Raw genomic sequence first — 26,076 nt, 5'->3', positions numbered from 1 at the left:
TTGGAGGCTACAATCTGAAAAGCCCATAAATGTGCTGAAATCGTATGTGGCAAATAGGCAGTTTGACAAGTGAGTGAGCCGCAAGAGCTAACAACAAGAAGACAGGAATGAGGATCTCTCTATTCTTAAGTATGCAGAGCAAGAGGAATATTGCATGGAAGTGGCAGAAATAGGATTTGTCTCTATTTCTGCCAGTGACAAATATTAGCTCCATATGGACAATGTGAAAATCAGTGACCTGTAGACAGAAGGCAAAGGGTCTAGGAACAAAACCTCTTTCATCATAAGCTTATCAGGCAGAATAAAGTAATCTCTGAAATAATGGAAGAGGTATTTCACAAGGAAAAGGAAGAAGAAAAATAGTCTTGAGAGAGAGAACTATCAACATTAAGTCAGGAGGCTGGACGGTAAGAGAATAGGATGCAGAGAAAGAAGAAAAGGACCACTAACACTTCAAGTTATATAATTGGTACAAGATACTTCCCAGAGAAAGTAGAGCTAGAAACTGTAACGAAGGAACTTGTGATCCAAGGAGAGAGGGAATCAGTTTCTCTTCAGTGGAAGAAAAGTAGTGGTGGTTAATGACTCCTTGCTAAGAGACAGTGAGGTACTCATATGCCAACTTAACATTAATAATAGAGAGATAAGCTGTTAGGGCTCGTAGGTGGTATGGTGAATAGAGCACTGGACTTGGAACCAGGAAGACCTGGAGTTCAAATCCAGCCTCAGACTTTAGTAGCTGTGTAATGCTGGGCAAGTCACTTAACCCTAATGTGCCTCAGTTTCTCATTTGTAAAATGAACTGGAAAATGAAAAGACAAACCACTTTGGTACTTCTGCCAAGAAAAATCCAAATGGGATCATTAAAAAATCAGATATGAGGAGCTGGACAGGACTGAAAAACAACAAATACTGTTTCCAGGGAGATAATACTGCCAAACTTGACAACCAATCCTCTTTCTGGAGATTCAACTGGAAACAAATGACACCACTAAAAGGAACCTAGGAAGCACATAGATATATGTTAGAGCTCATTCTCTGCTCAAAGCAAAGTTGATGATAAATTCTTAACTTGTGCTAACGATGACTTCATTCTTCAAAATATGAGGAAATTGTGAGAGCTATCCTTGATCTGATTCTGACTAATAAGAAGTAAGTAGCTGAGTCTGACATGATGGTAACATTGAGATACAGCTGAACTCTACCTTATAGTTCATGAGGGAGAAAGACAGGAAAGTCAGATAGTCTAAATGCCTCAGATTTTGAGAAAATGGATTTCAAAGAATTCAGAGAATGGCTAGGTATGACCCCAGATCCTAAAATTTTATATAGAAAGCTGGCTAATGTAAGGTGAAGGGAAGAATGAAATTCTGAAGACACAAATACAAAGGATTTCAATGAGATAAGCAGTCAAAGGAAATAAACAAAAGGTATTCAGAACATTTACAACCATCATCGACCATGTAAAAACATTCCAAACACTAAGAGAAATGTAATTTAAACTGAGGTTTCATCACACACCCATCAAACTGGCAAAGAAGGAAATAGTATTGGAGGGGCTATGGGAAAATGGGCACATTAATACATTCTGGAAAAGTTTTGACTCATTAAAGAAAGGTTATTAAACTGTTCTGACACTTTGATTCAATATTCCCACTTGCTGGTGTTCAGACACTCTTTGCCCAAAGAGGCCAAAGGAAGGAAGAATGGTCCAAAAGATATCAAAATATTCATAGTAGGCCTTTTTGCAGTGGCATAAAACTTAAAAGAAATTAAGGTAGGGGATAAGGTTTAAAAGAAAACTGGGTCAATTGACTGGAGAATAGTTGAACAAATTGCGGTACATGAAGGCAATAGAATACTAGTGCATCATAATACACGTAGAATAAGGGTTATTCAGAGAAGCATGGAGGACTTATATAAAGAGATACATAGTGAAGAAAGTAAAACCAGAAGATGAATACACACATTTACTACAATAAAGTAAATAAAGATAATAGTAAAGAGTGGTTGAACTCAAGAGTAAAGGCATACACAATACTGGTTGTGGAAGGCAGATGATAAAACAAACATCCTTCCTCTTGACTATGGGTACTGAATGTTACTCAGGTTGTCAAACGTGGCTGATATATTAGTTGGTTTTGCTTAATCTTTTTGTTTAAATAACAAAGGGAGATTTGGGGTGGTAGAATGGTGATAATATTGGGAAATTGTTTAAAAACCAAAAGACATAAATAAAACTTTAAAATAGAAGTTTAAGAGTAAGATATGTCTAATATTAATGAAGATGCACAGGGGAGACTCAGCAGTCAACTTAGGTTTTAAAAAGACAAGTAGAGAGGATTGAAGTAAGGCTAGATAAATGAAAAATTGAATAGGGTAGCATGGTCTTGTAAGAATAGTGACAGAAATGTTAAGGCTAAGAAAGAACTGGGGATAAATTCTAAGGACAGTAATTTAGACAAGTTGAGAATAAGAGAAAGATGAAAAGATAAGACGGTTGCTTGGAATGAATGGGTCCATTTCTCCAGCAAAACAAATGATCTTTATTTAGACTGGAAGAACCAAAATGGTGAATGAAATCTGATCTGAATAGACAGTAAGAGTTCATCTGGCTGCCGTAAGTAAATTCTACTTCCCCAACAGACCTATCCAAACTTTATCCCATCATATAATAATAGCTTATGGATGAGGTGGCTAAGCCACTTGCTAATCTATAAAAAACTGCCAAAAATCAGGCTTGGAGGTGGGAAAGTGCTGTCCTGCTTTTCTAATGGCTGGTTTGCTTGAATTCTGGGTCAATTTTAAAAGCAGAATATTAAAAGAGATGGTTTGTGAGTGGTTAGAAAGAAAAATGAAGCGTCCAAGTATTGATCACTAGAAGCCAGCACGGGATTAATCAATAGGTCAGTTAGCTGCAATCAAAATGAGCTAAATGACTATATCCAAAAAGTAGTAGTTCCTAGATCCATGCCATGATGAGAGAAGATCTCTGTAGAGTGCTTTAGTGCACTTGGCCTTGGGGGAAGATCCCTGTAGAGTGACCCACTACACTTGGCCTTGTTTTCAGCTTTTTTATCAATGAATTGGCAAAGATGTCATATCTGTCAAATATGCAGATGACACCAAGCTGGAAGGGATAGCTAACAAATTGGATTATAGAGTCCAGATCCAAAAAGATCTTGATAGGCTACTGTGAAAGGCTGGATCTATTAATATGTAACAGATAAGGACAAATGTAAAGCCTAACACTTGGGTCCAAATAATCCATTGAGGAAGTATTAGACAGGAGAGGTGCAGCTACACAACAGTTTGTGTGAAAAGGAACAAGAAACTGGAGTTTTTCTGAACAGCAAACTCAAGTTAAAAGTATAATAGCAGCCAGAAAAGCTAATGTGAGCTCATCCTTCATTAAGAGAAGCATTATGTCCAGATAGAGAGGTCCAATAATCTTGTGTTATTCTGTACTGGTCAGGTGATGTGGAATTCTGGGCACTGCATTGTAGGAAGGATGATTCCAAAGTGGAACCAGGATAGTCAGTCAAGAGAATAGGGACAGTGATCTAAAAGAATCAGTTGAAGGAAAAGAGAATGTTTAGACCAGATAGAAAATAACTTGCTCTAATGATGGAAGTGATCCAAGCTGTCTTTGAGTAAACGGAGGGCTATATAATAAAAAATAGCTTGGATTTGTTCTTCTTGGTTCCAGAGCCCAGAAATTTGAGTAGTGGACAGGAAACCTTCGGGGAGATATATCAAGAAAGAAAACTTGTAAATAATTAGAGTTGTTCAAAAGTGAAATGGACTGCTTTTGGAGGGACTAGGTTTTTTCATTATCACTATAGGTCATCCAGTGAAGGCTAAAGAACAACTTCTTAGAGATACTGTAACAGATTCCTTTTAGGTTCAAGTTGGACTAGATGGCTTCTGTATGATTCAGTATTGAAAGTAGTAATATTCAATGGCTGTATTTTCAGTGGGCCTTTTCAGAAAAAGTTACTCAGAGTTCTTAGACTCTTGGTCATTTCCTCTAAATCCTTTCTCTTACCTCATCACAATTCAAACTTTGAGTGGATGGAGACTAATTTAGATTTTGCTCCAGAACCAATTTCCACTGGAAATCAGAACTGTGAAAACTTCATGTATTTAGGAATTCTGAATCAACTACTGGTTGAATATATTAAAAAAAAAAAAAGCTCTTTCCTCTGCTTATGCAACTCCTTTAGTAAAAATTTCACTATCTATGTTTACTTTTTCTAAATGCAACCTACAGTTTAACAAGAACTGGGCTGATCCCCAAGCTAAGACTCAACTGCCAGGCCTTGTAAATAAAACATTTAATTACATTCTTTACTCACTGTGATGGTGTGAGTCAGAAAGAAATCAAGCTTAGAATAAGAGAGAAGCAAGTTTGCTTAGGCCCATTTTTTTACAGTGGCTTGAGAGATTATGTTTTTCCCAGGATAGATTAGAAAGTGTCAGTGTTGAGTTTGGAAGCAGGAGATATGAAGACAGAGCTTCATACGTTATTTGTTCTTAGCCTATAAAATTTAAATCTCTCATGTCCAACATATATGAATACAGAATGACATAACCATCAGTCCATTCTACTGTTATGTTTAGAAAAACAAGAATTCCATTTCTGGATCTAAACTTTTCTGTTTATTTGATAGTTGTCTCCAGGCCTGTGATCTTGACAATGAACATTAAGACCAGAAAATCTCCTAAATTTATGATATTATCCTTTTGGCATTGTAAACAATCTATTATGCTTGTCACCCAAGTCTGCAGTTCTATTTCTTCATTTGGCATTGGTAAAGGGACACTATATGTGTTTTAACTGCTCTTTATACTAGCACATTTTTTCGCCTTTTTTGACTATAATCTGCTCTTGTTTTGTATCATGTATAATGGAAGAATCACAATTCTTGAGTAGCTCTCCTCCTTTGAATCAATAATTGTCCAACACAATGATGTTTTTAATCTTTTTTTTATTTTTTGCCCAGGATGCCTTTTTATCTACTGCATCCTCCTTTGATGGTATTTCCATTGTACTTCCAAGTACATGAAACTATTGACTTCTTCGATTTCCCTCTTGTTGGTTTTGAAACATCTTTCATCTCAAGATTCATTGTATATCCACTTGGCCTTAGAGAAATTCAACTCTAGTAAACTATATACAGTTTTCTTTGTAGCTGTCGTATTTTATGTTCCCAATTTATAAGGTCTTTGGCAAATGTTATGCAGGTGTCTGCAAAGAGCAAACGTGTCAGTTGTTCTCCAGCTCTCCTGACGACAGTTTCCCATACTATCATTTTGAAACCCCATAACCAATATTTGTGTAAATATTCTTATAGTGACTGTGTTATCCTAGTTTGTTCCTTTCTTCTTGTAAAAATTATGTGGATCCTAGAAAACTAGAATTTCCACTGTACAAATCTTGTTCACTTCCGCCAACAGATCTATTTATATGAGGTTGAGCCCAATGTCACCCCAAATTTTTATTACCGGAATGAATTTTGTTGAATCAAAAGACCTTTTTGAAGTAGGTACACAAATAATGGTCTTGTAGTTGATGAATATCATCTCCTTTTATACTTTACATTTCTCCTTTAGATGCTAAACTGCATAGATTTGACTTGTAGGCAAGAATCTAGATTGAAAACCTTATTGTTTTCCCCAGCTGATAAATGGTCAAAGGATATGAACAGGCAGTTTTCAGAGGAAGAAATTAAAGATATCTAATACTCATATGAAAAAATACTCTAAATCACCATTGATTAGAGAAATGCAAATCAAAACAACTCTTAGGTACCACATCACCTGTCACATTGGCTAACATGAGAAAACAGGAAAATTATAAATGCTGGAGATGTGGGAAAATTGGAACACTAATGGATTGTTGGTGGAGTTATGAACTGATCCAAACATTCTGGAGAGCAATTTGGAACTATGCCCAAAAGGCTATTGATCCAGAAATGGATTGTTGGTGGAGTTATGAACTGATCCAAACATTCTGGAGAGCAATTTGGAACTATGCCCAAAAGACTTTGACCCAGAAATACCACTTCTGGGGCTGTATTCCGAAGAGATATAAAAATGGGAAAAGGACCCACATGTACAAAAATACTTATAGCAACTCTTTTTGTGGTGGCAAAGAATTGGAAATCAAGGGGATGCCCATCACTGGGGAATGGCTAAACAAGTTGTGGTATATGAATGTAATGGAATACTACTGTGTTATAAGAAATAATGAGCAAGTGGACTTCAGAATAATCTCAAAAGACTTACATGAACTGATGCTAAGTGAAGGGAGCAGAACCAGGAAAACATTGTACACAGTTACAGCCACATTGTATCTGTGATGTCTAACTTTGATAGACTTGGATCCTCGCAGCAATGCAAGATTCTAAGACCACTCCAAAAGACTCATGTTGGAAAAAGCTATTAGCATTCAGAGAAGGAATTATGGAGTTTGAATGCAGGTTGAAGCAAAAAAAGAAAAAAAAGAAAACCTTATTGTTCTTTTTCTTGTCCACACATTTAAGTCATTATGTGGCTGATCTTATTCTCTTCTGTCTTCTTTGAGAGCGTGCCCCTTAGATCAGTCTCTTTCAAGTCAATCTTTTCAGTCATTAGGCACCTTGTTTCCTACCTAAAACATATCTAGATCTCCTTATCCTCAAAAAATCTTCACTTGATTCTGCTCTCCTCTCAAATTATTATACTATATTGAGTACAACTGCTCTTTTCCATGGCTATCCATTATCTTTTAACTATTCAATCCAATCTTTAAAGAGAATGACTAGAACTGAAAACATCGTTTTGCAAGTCATCTACATAGATATGATAGCTAAACCCACAGAAGCAATAAAGTCACTGAGAAGATAAAAAGAGAAAAGAGCCAAAGAAAGAGCCTTGTTGTAGATCCAGTGTAAGGGGACATGGAATGGATGATGATGAAGCAAAAGAGATTAAGGAATGGTCTTAGGTAGGATCTACCTAAGAACAGTATCAGGAAAACCCGGAGAGAAGAAAGTATCCAGGAGAGGGTGAGCAACAACATGAAAGGATGCAGAAAGGGCAAGAAGGATTAGAAATGAGAAAAGGCCATTGGATTTGTGAATTAAGAGACCACTGCTAACTTTGGAGTAATTAGTTTCAGTTGAGAGATGGGCTGGAAGCCAGATTGCAGAGGGTTTAGAAGAAATGGAGAGAAGAGGAAGTAGAAGCATTGAGTGGCGAAAGCTTTTTCAAGTTTGGCTGTGAAGAGGGGGAGAGACACAGGATGACAGCTTGAGGAGATAGCAGGGCATAGTGGGGGATTTTTTAAGGAAAGGGGATACTGTACCTCCTAACTGGTCTGTCTTCCAGTCTCTCCCCCTTTTCAGTCTATATTTCATACAGATGTCAACAATACCTACATAAGGCACAGACAGGTCTAACCATGACACTTACCTAATCAAAAATCTCATAGTTCTCTCATATCTCTGAGATAAAACACAATCCTCTCAGTCTGGCATTTAAAGTCCTCTGTGGCCTTCCCAGTCTTTATATTAACTCATACACTCTATGTTCCAGTCAAATTGGATTACTAGCTACTCTTGGATTTTGGCATTCTAATGCCTTTCTATGTGTCTTTACACAGGATTTTCCCTGTGACTGGAATGTACTGCCCCAACCCCTGCCATCTTTTCCTCTCAAAATCTTCTTCTTCTTTTAAATCAAAGCTCAGTTGCTACCTCAATCTGCAAAGTCTTTCAAAAGGATCCCTCCTTCCTCAAATTATCATATTTACTTATTTGAATGTATGCTGTATCTACCAAAGCAGAATATGAGTTCTTTGAGATTAGAATCTGTAGTGAAAAGCGTACTGAATTTAGAGCTATAAGACCTTGGGCAAGTCACTTATCCACCCCAGGCCTCAGTTTTCCTATTAATTCCATGTAGCTCTAGATCTCAAATCCTATCACTGCAGAAATGAGACTACGAATCAGTTCTCCTGACTTCTAGTTCAGTGTTTTTTTCTATTAAAGCAGGGGAATATGAGGTAGAGAGCCCAGAACAGAGAATTTCACACATGTGAGGTTGCTAAATAATTCTCCTTATGCACTGTTCTGACCAAGTTATACATGGTGAGAGATCTTGAGAATGATGCAGGAAACCAACCAGAGAACTATTTCTTTCCTATTCTACTAAGGAATCCATGTGAAATTTTAATTTCTTCTTTCACAATGATTAAGAAATTCATGGAAATGTAGATATAGATCATTCAACAGACACTACTCTCTTGTCCTCTGCCAGTCGCCCCACCAGAAGGGGCTCTAAAATGTGCCTGTTTTCAGTGAGAGAAGATGACAGCCTATGAGAGTGCATCCGAAGGCAAGATTCAGTACAATACAGAGTCTTTGTAATCAGACTAGTAGATTTCTGACTCAGCAACTCTATTTATGGAGTAAAGTTAAATCTAGAAAGACCTAGGTGCTGCTAATTAGGAGCCAGGTGTTACATGAAAGAAACTGAGGAACAAATAGTAAGCAGGATTTAGAATACAAACTGAAGTCACTCAGAAGTTGGAAAAAGAGGTTCTGAATACTACTGGGCCTGAACAATGTTATTATCTAACCAAAAAATTTATAGAGGAAATGATACCATTAACTTGGAGAGTATTATTCTCCAGGGATAAATCAGAGTTTCCATTTTAGCTCTCTGCCATTCAACTGCTGAGATGTAGTTAGAAATGAGATAGGTCTGCCAATATTCCCTGTGGACTGAAAAGATCATAAACAAGCAGATAAATAAATCTGCTTATGTAAATACACTATCTGCAAGATATACTGGTGAAATAACCTTTCTCCTTGGATACGAAGAATAATTAATTGAGATTAGGCTATTTGCTATTATTTGGAACACACTATATTCTTTTAATAGGGCCCTTAGAGCACTGACTGTTATTGATCTTCCCAGGAGTTCTGCTAATGAAAACTGAGCTTTAGGTGTTAATAGTCCTATTGTTCAAATACCTAGGACTACGACTGAAAACCCTAGGTAGGCCCTACTGAAAACCACAAATTATTATGGAGGCATTATTTGAGGAATTACTAATAGTGATGCCTGAGACCTATTTTCTTTGTATAAATGGTTCTTTATTTGGGGGTACATTGGCTCTAAATAAAGATAGCTTTTGAAAGCTAAGAAAAGAGATATTAATAAATGTATTGCGCCACATCTGAAGGTTTCTTTCATAAACACAATTCCATTTTTTATGAGGCACATAGCAAAAGAAAATTTTCTATGCAGCTTAACAAATGAATTATATTTAGCCTTCCTCCCAAAAATATATTTGTAAATAACATTTTCTTTGCTTGTTAATGGGAAGAAACATTAGCAATCGCATTTCTTTAATAAAAAAGTTATGTTGATGCTTTAAAACATATAGCTGTTACTTATCAATGATTATTCTTCTCCCTCAAATACAGCAAAACAAATAAATACACTGAAAATATCTGTTGATGTATACTTCATTCCATACCTTTAGTTCACTACTTTTCTGTTAAGAGAAGTGAGGCATGACTAACTATTAGTTCTCCAAAGAAAACAAGGTGGTACACTGGGAAGAGTTCTGAAAGTGGAAATTTGGGGACCTATGTTCGATCTTGGCCCTGCCAGTTATTACTTGTTTGACTTTAAACAAGTCACTCAACCTCTCTGGGTCTCAGCTGTCAATTTGCAAAATGAAGGTCTGGACTATATGATCTCTGAGGTCTGGTCTAGTTCTAAACCTATGAGCCTACAAAGTCAGAAATAGTTATTGCACCAATTAGAGTTCTGAAGTATTTCAATATTATTTTCCTTTATATGACTCTGCTTACTTTGCTCTGTATCAGTTTATTCAAGTATTTTCAAGTTTTTCTGAATTTTACATATTCATTATTTTAGTATGGTGTAACAATATTTTACAGTCATATTGAACAATTTGTTCAACCATTCCCCAACTGATGGGCACCAAATTTTGTTTCTAATTCTTTGGTATCACTGGAAAAAAAAATGTTTGTGTATGTAGGACTTTTCCTTGTCTTTGACCTCTATGTTTTATAGTATTTACTGATTTATATATGTTGTATTTTCCATTAGAATTAAACTCCTTGAAGGCAGGGACTGTTTTTAACTTTTTTTTTTAAACCTCCCAGCACTTAACCAACTGCCTGGAACATAATTAGTGCTTAAATAATGCTTATTGGTTGACTGGTATGCCTACTAGTGGTATTACAATGTCAAAGGATACCATACTTGGTATGGGTTAGTGCCTTTTCTGGGATAATTTCAAATTGTTATTCAGATCATCTGGAACAAGTCAAAACTCATTAGTGTACTTATCTCACAGCTCTGCCAACATTTCCAATTTTCATTTTTTGGTGAAATTTCCAATTCCATTTCCAAAACCATATCAAATAATAGGAAGGATTCACAAGATATGAAGTCTAAAATTATTTAAATAAATACTCACTGTGAACTGTTCAATGTCTCTTTCTAGTCCCACATTTGGCAAATCTGGCATCATATGTGCCACAACTTTGAAACCTGCATCCTTAGCCAGATGGAATGATTCACACACTGCCTTTACTGTGTGGCCCCTAAAGAAACAAAGGCACCATATATATTGATTATACAAACAAGTGAGGGACAGTATTAACACAAGGCAAGACAATCATTTGGATATACCAGAGCAAGACTGAACCTAAGAATCTTAAAGATGTTTGTGAAAAGTTTTAACACTCAAATAATTACTTGCTGTACCTTTTTGCCTTCAAAAGGGCCTACAGTTAAACCATTCTGGATAAGACATTGTTTAACGCCTATTACCCATGCCACAATTTCTACCTGTTGAAATCTTACCCATCTTCTAAAACTTGGCTTAAAGGTGACCTTTCCAAGGCCTTTCCTGTTCCTCTCAATCAGAGGTGACTTCTCTCTCCTTACAACTCTCACAGAATGCTTGAGAAAAAGCCTGACATAGTGGAGAGAGTGCTAGACTTGAGTCAGGACAATCCAAGTTCAAAACTTCACAATGACATTGTGTGACCGTGCACAAATCACCTGACCTGTCAGAGCCACAGTGCGCTTCTCTGTAAAATGGAATAACAATATCTCTAGTACCTACTTCAGAAGGTTGCTCTAAGGTTCAAATGAGAAAATATGTGTAAAGAGTGGCAAACTTTAAAGCACCATATAGATATCAGTAATCATCATTCTTACCTCTCTTATGCACTTATAAAGTATAATATAGTAGAAATACCACTGGATTTGGAGTCAGGACACCTACGTTTGAGCTGTGGCTCTAAAGTAGCTATAATACTACTAGCTCTGGAGGCATGTTACTTAAGCTCTGCCTCAGTTTTCTTATCGGTAAAATGTAGCTAACACATGAACTACCTCTGAAAATTACTGCGAAGCAAGCATCTTGTAAACTGCAAATTGTAACGTGTTACTAAATATGAACTTGACCTGAACATAAACATCCTCTTTAATTTTTTTAAAAACTGAGGCCTTTTTTTTAATCTAAATGTCCAAATATATTACTCCCCCATCTCCTTCTAGAAAGAACTATGGCTCATAGCAAAGTATAAAGAAGCAGAAAAAAATAGTTCAGTGGCCACTGTTGCTGCCCAGAAGCCGCTGAGCTCTTCCCCCTCCCCTTTCCCCCGGCTGGCTGGCTGCCGCCACTACTCACTCCAGGCACAGTATTTAGTCATGGACAAAAATGAGCTGGTACAGAAGGCCAAATTGGCTGAGTAGGCTGAGAAGTATGGTGACATGGCAGCCTGCATGAAAGCTGTAACTGAGCAAGGAGCTGAATTATCTAATGAGGAGAAAAACCTCTTCTCTGTTGCTTGAAAAAATGTCATAGGGGCCCAAGGTCACGTTGGAGGGTCATTTCAAGTACTGAACAAAAGGTGCTGAAAAAAACAGCAGATGGCTTGAGAAAAAAGAGAGAAAATTGAGATATCTTCAATGATGCACTATTTCAACTGAAAAAATTCTTGATTCTTAATGCTTCACAAGCAGAAAGCAAAGTTTTCTATTTTAAAATGAAAGGAGACCACACCATTATCTGGCTGAGATTGCTGCTAGTGATGACAACAGAGGAACTGTGGATCAATTACAACAAGCATATCAAGAAGCATTTGAAATCAGCAAAAAGAAGACACAACCAATGCATCCTAAAAGAATGGGTCTGGTCTGGAGCTTCTTTTTATGAGATCCTGAACTCTCCAGAGAAAGCCTGTTCCCTTGCAAAGACAGTTTCCGATAAAGCCACTGCTGAACTTGATACATTAAGTGAAGCATGATACAAAGACAGCACAATAATAATGCAATTTCTTATTGTTTAGTCGTTTCAGTTGTGTCTGATTCTTCGTGACCCCGTGTGGGGTTTTCTTGGCAAGGATACTGGAATGGTTTGTCATTCCTTTCTCCAGCTCACTTACACATGAGGAAACTGATGCAAACGGTTAAGTGTCTGAGAACAGATTTGAACTCAGGTTTTCTTGACACCACGCCCAGTGCTGTATCCACTGTGCCTAGCTACCCATAATAATGTAATTACTGGGAGACAATCTGACACTAAACACTGGACACCCAAGGAGATGAAACTCAATAGAAGGAGAGAATTAATCAGTTTTCCAACTTTTGCCCGCCTCACTCTAAAACTTATACAGTTGACCATTTGTCATTCATGCTGTCCCACTAATAGTTTTTTTTTATGATTTATGACAGATTTATGTTACTTCTATTTGGATTTCTTCATTTCCCACGTGGTTTTTATGTTTACTATTAGGGGAGTGGAGCTAGCTACCATTTGGGGCGTTATCTGTTTTCATCTGAGGTGGCCAATATGGGGGTGTGGAATTTTTATACATGTTTTACACAGTACTCTTAGTACACTGATTTCATAATGCCAGTGTTAAAACAGCTTCTATGTCTAAGCAAAGAGAGCTGCCTATATCTTGGTCTGTCGTGGGGGGTGGAAAAAGGGATAATTGGTTCCAGTCACAGGTGTAGCTATTGTGGGCACTTTAGGACTGGAGCATTGTCAGCTGTGGTAGAAACGGATGTCTTGTAGATATTATAGGTCATGCCACATGTATCAGTGGAAAACACAACCTCAACATATACACACTTACGACGGCAGTTGCAAAAGTGTTCTTTAAGATAAAGTTTTAATCCAGTCAATTTACTCCAGAGAAAGGCAGAAATGGTTCACATTCCATTATTTGTAAAGTTACCTGCTGTTTTGCTTTCATTATTTTTGCTACACTCATTTTATTTGTACTTAAATGGTTTAGGCAACCTAAGAATAAAGGTACAAGATGCAGTAAAAATGAATTGCTTGATATTCATAAAGTAACTGTATATCAAGCATAGCAATAAAATAAAAAACCCATGTATTTAACTTCAGGTTTTTTGCTTTTGTGATTTTTTTTGATACTTGCCTAACATGCATAAGCTGTAAAAATAGTTAACAAGGAAGTAATTTGAGATGATGGCCAGCTTTGTTTAATGTCTTATGAAATTTTCATGAATACAAGTGTAAATTTTAATAACATGTGTATTAATTTAATGCAAGTAGAATAAAAGTTTTATGAATGGAGGGGGAAAAAAACAACAGTTCAACAAAACTAACATATTAACCAAGTCTGACATCATATGCTAATATTCCGTATCTCTTGCCCTTACAGAGGGAAATGAGGTGCATCGCCATTACCTCTGCTTTGGGTCCAAACACTGTCGGTATAATTTAATAGAGCTCAATTTCAACTGCTTTGTTGTTGTTTTTCCCATTTGTATTGTTGTGGTAATTGTGTACATGGTTTTCCTGGTTCTGATTACCTCACAGTGTTTCAGTTCATAGAGGTCTTCCCAGGACTTCTCCATGTTGATGACATTCATTGCTTTTTACATCACAGTAATATTCTATTATATTTATATATCACAATTTGTTAGTCTGTGGGCATTTATTTGTATTTCTAGTTCTTTGCTACTACAAAAAATGCTACTGTAAATATTTTCATGTCTATGGAACCTTTCTTTTCATCACTGACCTCCTTAGGATATATGCTAGCAGTAGTATCTCTGGATCACAAGTGAATATATATTTCAGTAACTTTCTTAACAAAATTTCAAGTTGCTTTCCAGAAGTGTAGGCACTAATATACCTGAAAGGTTCTTCTATCTCATAAACCTTGGGTAGTCTCAAGGTTTTTATCCCAGTACCTGCCTCTATTTATACTTCCTCCCTTGGGAACTTAGCTGCTCTCTCTGCTTCAACTCTTAACTCTATGTAGATGGCTCCCAAGGCTTTATCTCCAGGCTTGACTTGAGCTTATATAAGTTTAATTGTTTACTAGAAATTTCCACTTGAATGCCAGGTCTTTGATACAAATATGCCCAAATCATGATTTTCTTCTAAAGACTGCCACAATTCTCCCAATTAATGATATTTATAAACTCAAAGTTATCTTTGATATTGTCTTTATATCCTTAATTCTGTTGTAGTAGGTGTCACAAAGGAAACAAGAACTATGATAAGGTCTCTATCCTCGAAGAGTTTAGATCTAGTTGAGCATAATTAATAGACAAATGTGAAAATCTAGCACCACAGAATGTGTTTAAGTACCAAATCAGTGGTATCTTTGTTTTTTAATGTGTTATACATGTCAATATATAAGGTGATGATGATAAGACAGTATATGGTATTAAGGAAAACTACCATTAATGACAACTAATTATATATGATAACAGAGAACTAACAAAAGAAAACCTCCCAAAAAATGGGCTTATAAAAGTAATGTTAATTATAGACATTAAGTGAACTGTTTTTCATGTACATTTAATTACTATGCAGTACAGTGATCATTCTGCATATTATTAAATATATCAAATTGACTATGCTGAAACTTTTATTTGATTAGCATAGTAAACCCCACACATATACGCTCACACTTTTTAGCCGGTAGCACAGCTGCCTATTTACAAATTAACAAACCTACTAATAAACAACATTGCTTGCTACAGGAAAGTTTATCAAGAGCAAAAGAGGAATCAAATCAAACTCTCCTGATGACTTTAACAGACCTAGGCTATTTAAATTATTCTCCAAACTTTGTTAGTTAAATATTTATTATAGCTAGTGTATAAACTGGGTACCCTGAATATGTTACGCACTTTTACGGGATCTGGACTATTTTTAAATACTTAAAATTATTACAGAATTTTACAGTTCTTTTATTGTTGCATTTAAGTCATACACTGGTTATATCTATGAATGATTTTATCTCTAAGTTCTAGGTCAAGAATGCAACTCCTAAAATGTGAAATTAGTTGTTTCCATGGGAAAATGCAATAGACTTTAATGAGGTAATTTCCATAAGAGTTTGGCCTGGCTATGTATATCTTCAAACTGCATGGAATTTTGTATGTATATTCATTCATCCATGCAGGGGTTCTGAATATCACAAAGCCATTCTGAGCTGGAAGGAGCTCATGCCTCTTCTTTTGTATTTCTCTAAAATGCATACTACAGAAATTGACAGTGACTAAAAAGAGTACCCACTGGCAAATGATTTTTTTTTTTCCTTTTAAAGCACACTTTAGGCCATGGGGTCCAAAAACCAAGCTACTAGCCAGGGACAACCAAGCTACTAGCCAGGGACATAAGTCAAAGATCTATTTGGATTGAATTTTTATTCCCTGGATACCATAAAGAAAGTGACAATACTGAACAAAAGGTGAGGGGAAAAGGAGGAAATGAATAGTTCTACAACATCAACATTTCCTGTTTGGCCTCCTCATTCATTCATTTACAAGCATTCTACCTATTAAATGTTTTGATTCCTATTTGACAGATGAGGAAATTTAGGCTCAGTGGGTCTAAGTAATTTACAAAATTATTAGGTAGAAGACTAAGAACCTAAGATTAGGTTTTCTGATTCCAAGTGTGCTGAGCTGACCATTACACCACAATACTGTCATCCAAGGCCCACATCTAGCCTACACTGCTCTGCCTCATGTACAAACTGAATATACTGCACATATTCAACTTTATTTCTCACTACAATCCACATGAACTTTTTGCTTCTGTCAGGCCTATCTCTTTCCTGCATTTCATACATGTCACTAACTACTCTTATCTTGTCTTTGTTCATTCTGCTTCCCTCCACTTGGCATGTTCTCCGCACTAACCTCTATCCAGATCCTATCTGATCTCCAAAGGTTAGCTCAAGCCTCAATTTGTCCAAATGCTACAAGGCGCAATCCTCTTTCTTCTTTTCTGAATTCTTACAGTACTTTTTGTACCATTACCTTCCACACTTAAGTGTACTACACTATTCTCTAGTTGCTTCATATTCCCCATAAAACCTAACAAGGTGGAGTTGGGGAAATCTATCAATTAACCAGCATTTACTAAGTCCTTACTATGTGCCAGGCACAGGGAACACAAAGACAAAAGTGAAACAGTACCTGACCTCAGGGAAGACAAAACACATTTACAGTTACATATAAAACACATACAAAGGTAACCTTAGGTAGGAAAAGGCACTGGTTAGTCGGGGACTAAAAAAAAACTCTTAAAGAGGCTTAACACAGTTTCTGGAATGTATGACTAGATTTGATCTGAGTCTTGAAGGAAACCAGAGACTCCAAAAGGAGATGATGAAAATGGCATGCATTCTAGGGTGAGCACAGTTTGTGTTAATAAAAATTATTTATATAGTGCTTTAAGGTTTGCAAAGTGCTTTACAAATATTATCTCATTTTATCTTCTCAACAACCCTGGGAGGCAGGTGCTAGTATCATCCCCATTTTACAGATAAGAAAACCTAAACAAACAAGACAAGTAACTTGCCCAGGGTCACATAGCTACTGTAGGAAGCTGGATGTGAACTCAGGTCTTCCTTATTCTAGGTCTAAGACTGTATCTACTCCACACACCTAGCTGCTTCTTGTGTTGGAGACAATCTTTCATTTAAGTGACTTAAAATTAAAGTACTCAGCTTTTTTTCACATTCCGTTTGCAGGCACTGAGTAATATATCATTTTACATGGGACCTTTGGACTGCAATGGCATAAAATGCCACTGTCACATACCAGCTTTCAGAGGTAACCACTATCTTACCTGTTGGTATCTCTGGCTACATCTTCATAAACACTTTGCACTCCAATCTCCAGTCTTGTACAGCCATAAGATAACATATCACTCAAATGCTTCTTCAGGCAATAATCTGGTCGTGTCTCAATGGTGATCCCAATGCATTTTGTGAGGCTTCTTTCAGAGTATCTGTAAAACAAACCTAAAAATAAACCACATTTTCCAATTATAGGAAATCGTTGCCTACTCCATAAAGCCAGGATTTCTTTTCCCCAACTGAGAATCCAGTGCTTCTGCAATCACACTCCTCTTGGAAGTAATGGCTTCTCACATAAAATCATCTTTCTGGTCCTACCAATCGGTATCACATTTAACTGAAAAGTATTTACATGAATTTTATCTCCCTTCCTATGAATTAGTCAATGCAAATATTTTATAATGTGCACATTCTCTAAGTGGCTGCTAATCTTAGAAATAGCCCATAATAATTATCAATCTTTCTGTTTGACACCTTTTCCTTAATGTCAAGATATTAGGCTGCTAAATATCAGAATATCTTCCAATTACTTTAGTCAATATTCTAAGTGCTGATCACCTCTGGATGCAGAAAAGCACATCAATCACCTGCAAGAAGGAGTAAGCAAAGATTGTTGGGGAAAGGACCCAGAATGGAATATTGTAATTGTATCCCCTCCCACCCACCAGTCATTCTTCTTAATGCTTCCAGCCAGAACTTTCCTAACACTCTATTACAAATAAAACCCATTTTGCATGCTAGGCTGCTTCCTCTCTTTTCAGAATTTATGTCCATCACACTAAAAAGATACAAGTAATAGAGAATATATTGTGAGTGCCTCATTTTACAGATAAGGAAAAAGACCCAGGGAAGTCTCTGTATCATTCGTCTAAATCCACATCAGTAGTTAACTGAAAAAGTTTCAGGATTCAGTTTTCTGACTCCAAATACAGCCATGTTTTCTACTCTATTGTTTCTTGAAACAATGATTCTCTTAATAATGTATGCAATTAGCTCACTGTTTACTTGTTCATTCCTCAGTTGCTAATAGAAATTGAACCCGCTAGGATAAATATTAGCATTTATCTACTTTGGGGAATAATTAGGAAAATAATGAATTGTTCCTCTGTTTTTACTTAAATTCCAAAAATTAAATGTTAATTTGAATAATGCTTTGTATGCTGACTTACGCAGAGCTATAATAAAATATACGGTAACTAAGGTTTGAAAATTGTACTATATTCTGTATTGTATAGTAAAACCAATTCATCACAAATACATGTGCAAATTTGAACTTTTTTGACATTAAAACACACGAATTTATTAAAAAGTAACATTCTGTTGCATACCCTGGATAGGTAGACCTACCTTGTCTATTCCCTAGTATTGAGCTCTAATCACTATTGTTTCCATAAAAAATAATAACCAAGCTTAGTTCTTTTATAAACTCAAGATGCAAAAGTTCAAACATATTTGTGAAATACAAATACTCATTTCATTTATTGATGGTCATCACAATTACTTATAATCAAGGCAAAACCAAGGCTAATTGGCTTGTCTGACTTATAATCAGAGATGGCTAACTTATTATCTTTGTTACTGACATTACTTGCTATTAAGCTTTGCCAATACAGTATCTTGTACATGGAAATGAAAATGTGTGTAATACCAGTAATAATCATGACTGGCGGATTATTCTCATTCACCAGTCTGAGACCCTCTCCTTCAGATTAACATAACATACAACAAAGAAATAAAAGCAAATTGAAAAAGTTTGATTTTTCCACTCTGAATACACCACTAAAATCTTTTCCAATACTGAAATTATACTCCTTACATTTAACAACACAAGCAAATGGAGAGCATTCCCCAACTACTACTGTTTTGAACAAATCTTACACACACATACACAGACAGGGGACAAAAGAACATGCTGAACCAACTTCCCCCCTTACTTTTGGTTCATGATATCTGTTTCTGTGACCTTCTAAAGTTAGATTTACAAATCCAACACAAGATTATTTTCTCTTCTGTCATTTGTATACACTTAGGGAGATCTGTTCCTAGTTAAATTATATTGCCTTAGATATGTGGTCTGAATGAAAAGGCTCTGCTTTTAATCTGAGAAATAAGAACAATAGATTTGCCAGTCAATATTTAAAACAATGCCAAATTAAATGAGATAATATATTTAAAGCATTCTGCAAAGCTTAAAATGCCATACCAAAACAGTTAATCATAGCATTATATAACTAAAGTAGAATTTCCTTTTCATAAAATTTATATATCAGGGAATTGATTCAATTACATATTAAATTCATGTTTATATTAGGGTTTGTTGGCATTTTGATCTTATTCCTTGTCCTTGATTCCTGAAAGTCCCTGATCAAATGGGATTTGCCTAAATTGGCCTTCTGAGTTTGCTCCCTAAACCGAGTATGATTAACTGAACTTCTATCCTATAAAAACCCTCTCTGCCCCAATTCACGAGCCCTGGAAATTCGTCAGTGTTTACTTGATAAAGAGACAGAGAGCGTAGAGGCCTAAAGAGTTAATATACTTCGTAGGTTTAGAGATGGAATTGACTTTAAGTCATCATTTTACAGATAAGGAAACTGGAGCCCAAGGAGATTAAATGAATTACTCAAAGTCTCAAGATAATAAAGTAGCAGGGCTAGGATTCATACTCAGGTCTTCTGATTCCAAATTCAGCATTTTCTTCATGGTATTATACTGCCACCTATATCAACTTTCCTTTCTGATACTATCTGCTTTTCTATCTTCCTGTACTATACTTATTTTTTTGTTTCCTAGCCTTGTTCTGCTGATTAAAATATGGCTAACTTGGTGACTCTGGTTTTGGCTCTTAAACTCAGTCATGCAATTGTTCCAGATTGCAAACTAATCCTAGTTTTCACCCTGGATGGAGAACGACAGCTTGATGTACTGGACTGAGCATTGGACTTAGAGTCAGGAAGGTCTGCATTTAAACGCACTGAGTAGACAGATACCTACTCAGTGCGGAGCCCTAAGCAAGCCTGACTGGTCATTTCCTTACTGGTAAAAAAGAAATAATAACTGTAGCATCAACCTCGCAACCAGTTGAGAGACTAAAATGACGTACTTTGTAACTTTAAAACATTACATTAATACAAGCTAAAAATCTAGTCTTGTCCATACCAAAGCAGAACTTGAGCTACAATCACAAGAAACTCTTGCCTTTTTAAAGACAGAGTCTCTAAAAGTTGGAACGCTTATAAACAGGAATAGTGCTAAGAGTCCAGAAGAGGACAAAAAGAATGGTAAAGGGCCTTGAGTACATGCCATATGAACATCTCCTGAGAGAACTGGAGATATGTAACCTTAAGAAGAAAGGACTAGGGGGTGTGGTGTTGGGAGGCAGGAGCATGATAGTTGCCTCAAAATTTGTAGGCCTATCACACAGAGGAAAAATTGTATTTGTTCTGCTTGGCCTCAAAAGGCAGAACCAGGAGAAACAGGTAGAAGCCATGGAGAGGCAAATTTGTGCTAAACATATGCACTCCTTACAATCATTGCTATTCTGAAATTGGTTCTTTTTAGAGGTAATTAGTTACCCTTCATGAGAAGTCTTTAAACAGAGGATGGATGACCAGTCATTGGGTGTGTTATAGAGGTGATTCATTTTAGGGGAGGGGTTGGACTATATGACTGTCAAGTTCCCTTCTGTTTAATTCAATGATTTAACCTCTATAAGCCTCAGGTGACTTGCATTGGTGGAATAAGTTTCCCAGCTAAAATCCATTTTTAATACTTACAGGATTGTTGTGAGAATCAAATGAGATCATGTATACAAAGGATCTGGAAAACTTTAAAGTGTTATATAAATGTAAGTTATTACAATCAACATCATCATCATCATCATCATCATCAGGTGGGTATAGAGTACCATGAGAAAGTTGGAGGGAAGGTAAGATAACATTGCAGAGGGCCTTGATTATTAGGTTAAGAAGTATGAACTTCGACAAAGAATAGAATTTCAGGGTTCTTATTAAATGACTGTGATCAGATCTACTGAAAAAGAAAGAAGAGTACGGCAGAAGCATGGAAGGTAGAGACAGTATGCTGGTGGTTATGAGGGCCTGTAATACGGAATGAAGGGGAGTAGTGTTTGTGTGTGACAGAGAAGTTACAGGACTTAACGACTGAAAATAAAAGCATAACAGGGAGTTCACTGATTAATTTAGATAGGGAGGAAGGGACATACAGAAAAAGGAAGCAAAGGCAAGTGACAAGAGAATGAAAAGGTATGAAACAATTTTGTAAGACAGTGTCGAGAAACACCAACATTCAGAATGAGATGATACTGGTGAGGACTAAGAAGGACTACAACTGCACACTCTACCTAACACCCCACACCAGGGAAAAGAATACCAAACAGGACTAGGATCAGAACAATTCAGGTTTTGGTTTGCTTTCATTTTCTCTGCCAATCTAGGCCTCAGTTTTTTCAGTCACAAAAAGAGAAGGTTCAACTATAAGAGGTCTAAGGTCTCCTTCAGCTCTAAAATTCGAAGATTCTATTATTTAAAAAATGAATCTGTTTTCCCCAAGCAATCAATATAATTGAATTAATTATCTCCAAATTGTACCCAGGAACCTGAAAATAGAGTGTTTTGGGTTCTTTTTTTACTTATTGGATAAAGTTCAAACCTTATTTTATCAACAGTACTATGCTACATGAAGATAACAAAAAGCAACAGTAATCAATTTGTGCATTCACTAAAGGATAGCAACTGAAGAAAAAGGACTAACCCAAAATGTAACCACATTTTATTGCTTCTCTGGTTAACAAATTCCATCAGGAAGCAAAAGTCGTAGCCTACTGATATTTTTAGCCTTCAACAGACAATAGTACTGACACGCTAAAAAGGCATTTAATTATGTAAAACAAAAGAATTCTGAGCTCAGATGAAGCCACAGTTGAAAATATAAAACCTCACTTAACCTATATACTAAAAAATCCATTTCTTAGAATTCATGCCATTAAGTCAGCAAGTTCACTGCCAAATGACACACCAGTGACTCACTGAAAATACCACTGGGAAAGCAACTGCACAAATGTGAATTTTGTATACTAGAGAGGCAATCACAGGATGAGGCCAGCGGAATTTACAAGCTAATCTTTCTACTGGAGGGGAGAGCATCAAAGACCCAATCAAGGAAACAGGAAGCTGCTGCAGGCGTGATAACGTCTCTTCATGAGTAGAGGTTTAGAGGGCACAAGGGACAGGAATACAAACTAGCCCTCACATAATTATTTTCAACTTCATTTCAAAATGCTTTTCTTCAGGGGTTTAAAAAAAAACACCATCACCTTTGTTAATTCAATTGCAGGAAGAGAAATGGAAGAAACAAACAATGAAAGTTAGTAGTTAATATTCTATAGATAACAATAAAAAACTTTCACTCTGATTATTTTCTGCAATCCTATTTTCATTTTGCAAATTAGGATTTCTCTAGCATCCTGCAGAATATGAGAGGTAGATAATAACCCCATCTATTAAAAATACAGTCAGAAACCACTCATATTAGCCAATGAACAATTATGAAGGCTAGGTCTAGTGAGTGGAATTAAGAGTTGGGAGAGACAAGCAGCTAGGGTTTGAATATTACTCCTTCTTGGTAATATACTCTCTATCTTTGACCTTTCACTGTAAGACCTGTAATGTAATTTATTACAAAATAAATTCCTATGTGTTATACAGAGTTAACTGTTGTAGCATTTAGTATATGTGCAATTATAAACAGTCATTAAAAACTATCCTTCAACACACTTGTGGCTGGCTGCCTCTCCTAACCTCAACTGAAGTACAGACTGGTAGGTAAAAAGCCAAGTTGAATCAGAGAGTAGAGTTTAGTAAGCCTTAAGTCTAGGAGAGAGCAGAGGTCCAGAGGTACTAAAATAATCTGAAGTCTGTCAAATTTAAGGCAAGGTTGAAGCAAAATTCAGCCTTGTGGCTTAGTTTTTCTCCTACTCCATTCAGTGGTGTCCAAGGCTACAACCACACATGACACTCAAATGACTCAGCCAATGCCTAGCAAAACATTTACTCTCTCTACCACATTCAAGGCAATAATCCATCAGAGAACATATCGAATTAAGTCAAAGAACTTAAAGAAGACTATGAGAGAAATGAAAAGACTGCAACAAATTACAGATTCCATAAGAAGAAATACTGATTCATCTACTCTTGAAAAATCCTTGATGAGTAACTCATTTTAAATAGCTTCTACTGAGAATAGCTAGGAAGCATTAAAGATGGGGCATAAAATTGCTTTTGGGCAGCACTGATTAATAAAGAATAAAATTATCTAAAAAGCATGACCAGGTTGTTCTATGCTCTTACATTTTGGTGTTTGGATGACTCAGATCTCTCCCTCAATTTCTTTTCATCTCCCAATCTGCAATTTTTATATCTAATTTTGGTAATCACCAAAAGCTGCTACTTTATAAAAACTAGTAGACTGCATTGCATGCACAGTGTTAGTGTCATTTAGACTAATCAAGTCTTCTGGGAAACTATACTTGCTCTGTTCTTGAACTCAGTTCCCATATCCCTTCTAATGTTTCCAATCTTTATTATACCACATTGCTTTTATCAAGATTCCTCTTATCAGTAATGAGCAGGGGAAGAATGCTTTACCAAGTGAGATAAAATGGACATAAATGTGCATAAAACTGAAAAGTTTTTGCACAAGTCAAATCCATGCAGTTAAATTAGAAGGGAAATGATTAACTGGGAAAAATCTTAATAGCGAGTTTCTCTGATAAAGGTCTGGTATGCATGTATACCAGACCTTCCATAATTGTTGTTCACACTTCCACCAAAAGTGCATTAGTATGCCTGTTTTCATGCAGCCCCTCCAACAACTGTCATTTTCCATTCCTGTCATCTTTGCCAATATGATGGGTATGAAGTACAGCCTCATCATTTTAATTTAATTTTAATAACAATTCTAATTTTTAGGTGGCTTTTTTATATGGTTGTTTTGAATCACTTGTTTTTAATCTTTGAGATCTGTTTGTTTATATTCTTTGATTATTTGTCTATAAGGGAACGGTTCTTAATCTTATATATTTGAATCTGCTCCATATAGCTACAAAAATACATATGTGTGTGGAGTAAAGGCAGGGACTCACCTGAGCTCTCCCCAAAACCCCTCCAAATACCTTTAAAAAAATGACTCTAAACAAATTCTACAGTAGTAGAACCCACAAAAAGACAGAGTGAAACAAATTTCTAGCCCAAGACAACTTGGAAGATCAGTAAGAGGTCTTTTGCACCAGAGTGAGAGAGGAGCACAGTCCAGCACAGTGTAGACTGGGCTCCATCAAAGCTGGAGCAGGCAATGGGGCTACCAAATCACTCACAGCAGCGATAATCTCCAGACCTCTCAGTCCACAGATGCCCAAGACAACTTAGAAGATCATTAAGAAAGGTCTGTTGCATCTGGGTGAGAGTGGAGTGCAGTCTAGTGCATGCCTGCACCAGCACAGCCCTGCCCTCAGCAAACCAGGACCAGGCCTTGGGAGTGACTGAATCAGCAGGTGCAGCGGCAGAAGCTACTTCCAGAGCTCTCAGCCCACAGACAGTAAGGGGATCAAACAACTGGTCAGAAGGAGATGACGGGGTCTTTTTCTAGCTGAGACAGGACTCTGTTGCTTTGCCCATACTTGGATCCAGGTCCTAGGTGGCAGTACGAGGACGAGGAGGAGCACGAGCATAGCAGAGCTTGCAGCCACAGCAGAAGGAGTACCCTCCTCAAAATTCCAGGGTGGACAGTGTCTGTGGTCTCTCACAGACCAGGAGAGTAGTAAACACCTCTCCACCTTGAAAGAACTGAAAACCTACAGGTCCCTAGAAGTATCTCTGAAAACAGCTGTATAAATTCCCTGAAACTTGCAACAGCATGCCCTCCACCCTAGATGAAGAGCCCTACTTTAACAAAGACTTAAAAGTCAACTAATAAGCTGGGAAAATGAGCAAACAAAGGGAAAAAAACTGACTATTGAAAGTTATTTTGGTGACAATAAAAATCAAAACACACACTCAGAAGAAGAAAATAAAGTCAAAGCTCCTACATTCAAAGCTTCCAAGAAAAATATGAAATAGTCTTAGACTATGGAAGAGTTCAAAAAAGATTTTGAAAATCAAGTAAGAGAGGTAGAGGAAAAATTGGGAAGAAAAACAAAGAGTGATGCAAAAAAATCATGAGAAAAGAATGAACAGCTTGGTAAAAGAGACATTAAAACAATACTGAAGAAAATAACACCTTAAAAAACAGACTAGGCCAAATGATAAAAGGGGTCCAAAAAGCCAATACGGAAAAGAATGCCTTAAAAAGCAGAATTGGCCAAATGGTAAAGGAGGTCCAAAAGTTCACTGAAAAAAATAATTCCCTGAAAATTAGAAAGAAACAAATGGAAGCTAATGACTTTATGAGAAATCAATAAATGACAAAACAAAACCAAGAGAATGAAAGAAAAATAGAAGACTGTGACATATCTCACTGGAAAAAAGATCCAGGGGAGATAATTTAAAAATAACTGGACTACCTGAAAGCCATGATTAAAAAAAAAAAAAGAGCCTAGACAACATCTTTTAAGAAATTATGAAGCAAAAATGCCCTGGTAGTCTAGAAATAGAAGGTAAAATAGAAATTTAAAGAATCCATTGCCAGCAATAGTACAGCCAAATTACAGAGTTCCCAGGTCAAGAGCAAAGTATCACAAGCAGCCAGAAAGAAACAATTCAAGTATGATCACACAGTCATGATAACACAAGATTTAGCAGCCTCTACATTAAAGGATTGGAGGACTTAGAATATGATATTCTGGAGAACAAAGGAGCTAGGATTACAACCAAGA

At 36.5% G+C, this 26,076-nt stretch overlaps 1 protein-coding gene across 1 annotated transcript in view; it reads right to left on the bottom strand.

Moving 5' to 3' along the window:
- Positions 1 to 26,076, bottom strand: part of ELP3 (elongator acetyltransferase complex subunit 3) — a 113,956-nt gene that overhangs the window by 61,313 nt on the left and 26,567 nt on the right. The window contains exons 8-9 of the mRNA XM_036751231.1: positions 17,177 to 17,338; positions 10,508 to 10,634 (exon numbers count right to left, since the gene is read on the bottom strand). Of these exons, the coding sequence (XP_036607126.1) occupies positions 10,508 to 10,634; positions 17,177 to 17,338 (289 nt within the window). The remainder of the gene's footprint in view (positions 1 to 10,507; positions 10,635 to 17,176; positions 17,339 to 26,076) is intronic.

Source organism: Trichosurus vulpecula, chromosome 3, assembly GCF_011100635.1.
Source record: "Trichosurus vulpecula isolate mTriVul1 chromosome 3, mTriVul1.pri, whole genome shotgun sequence".
Taxonomy (NCBI): Eukaryota; Metazoa; Chordata; class Mammalia; order Diprotodontia; family Phalangeridae; genus Trichosurus; species Trichosurus vulpecula.
Note: the sequence above shows the minus strand (reverse complement) of the source record. Positions and strands in the feature narration are given on the sequence as shown.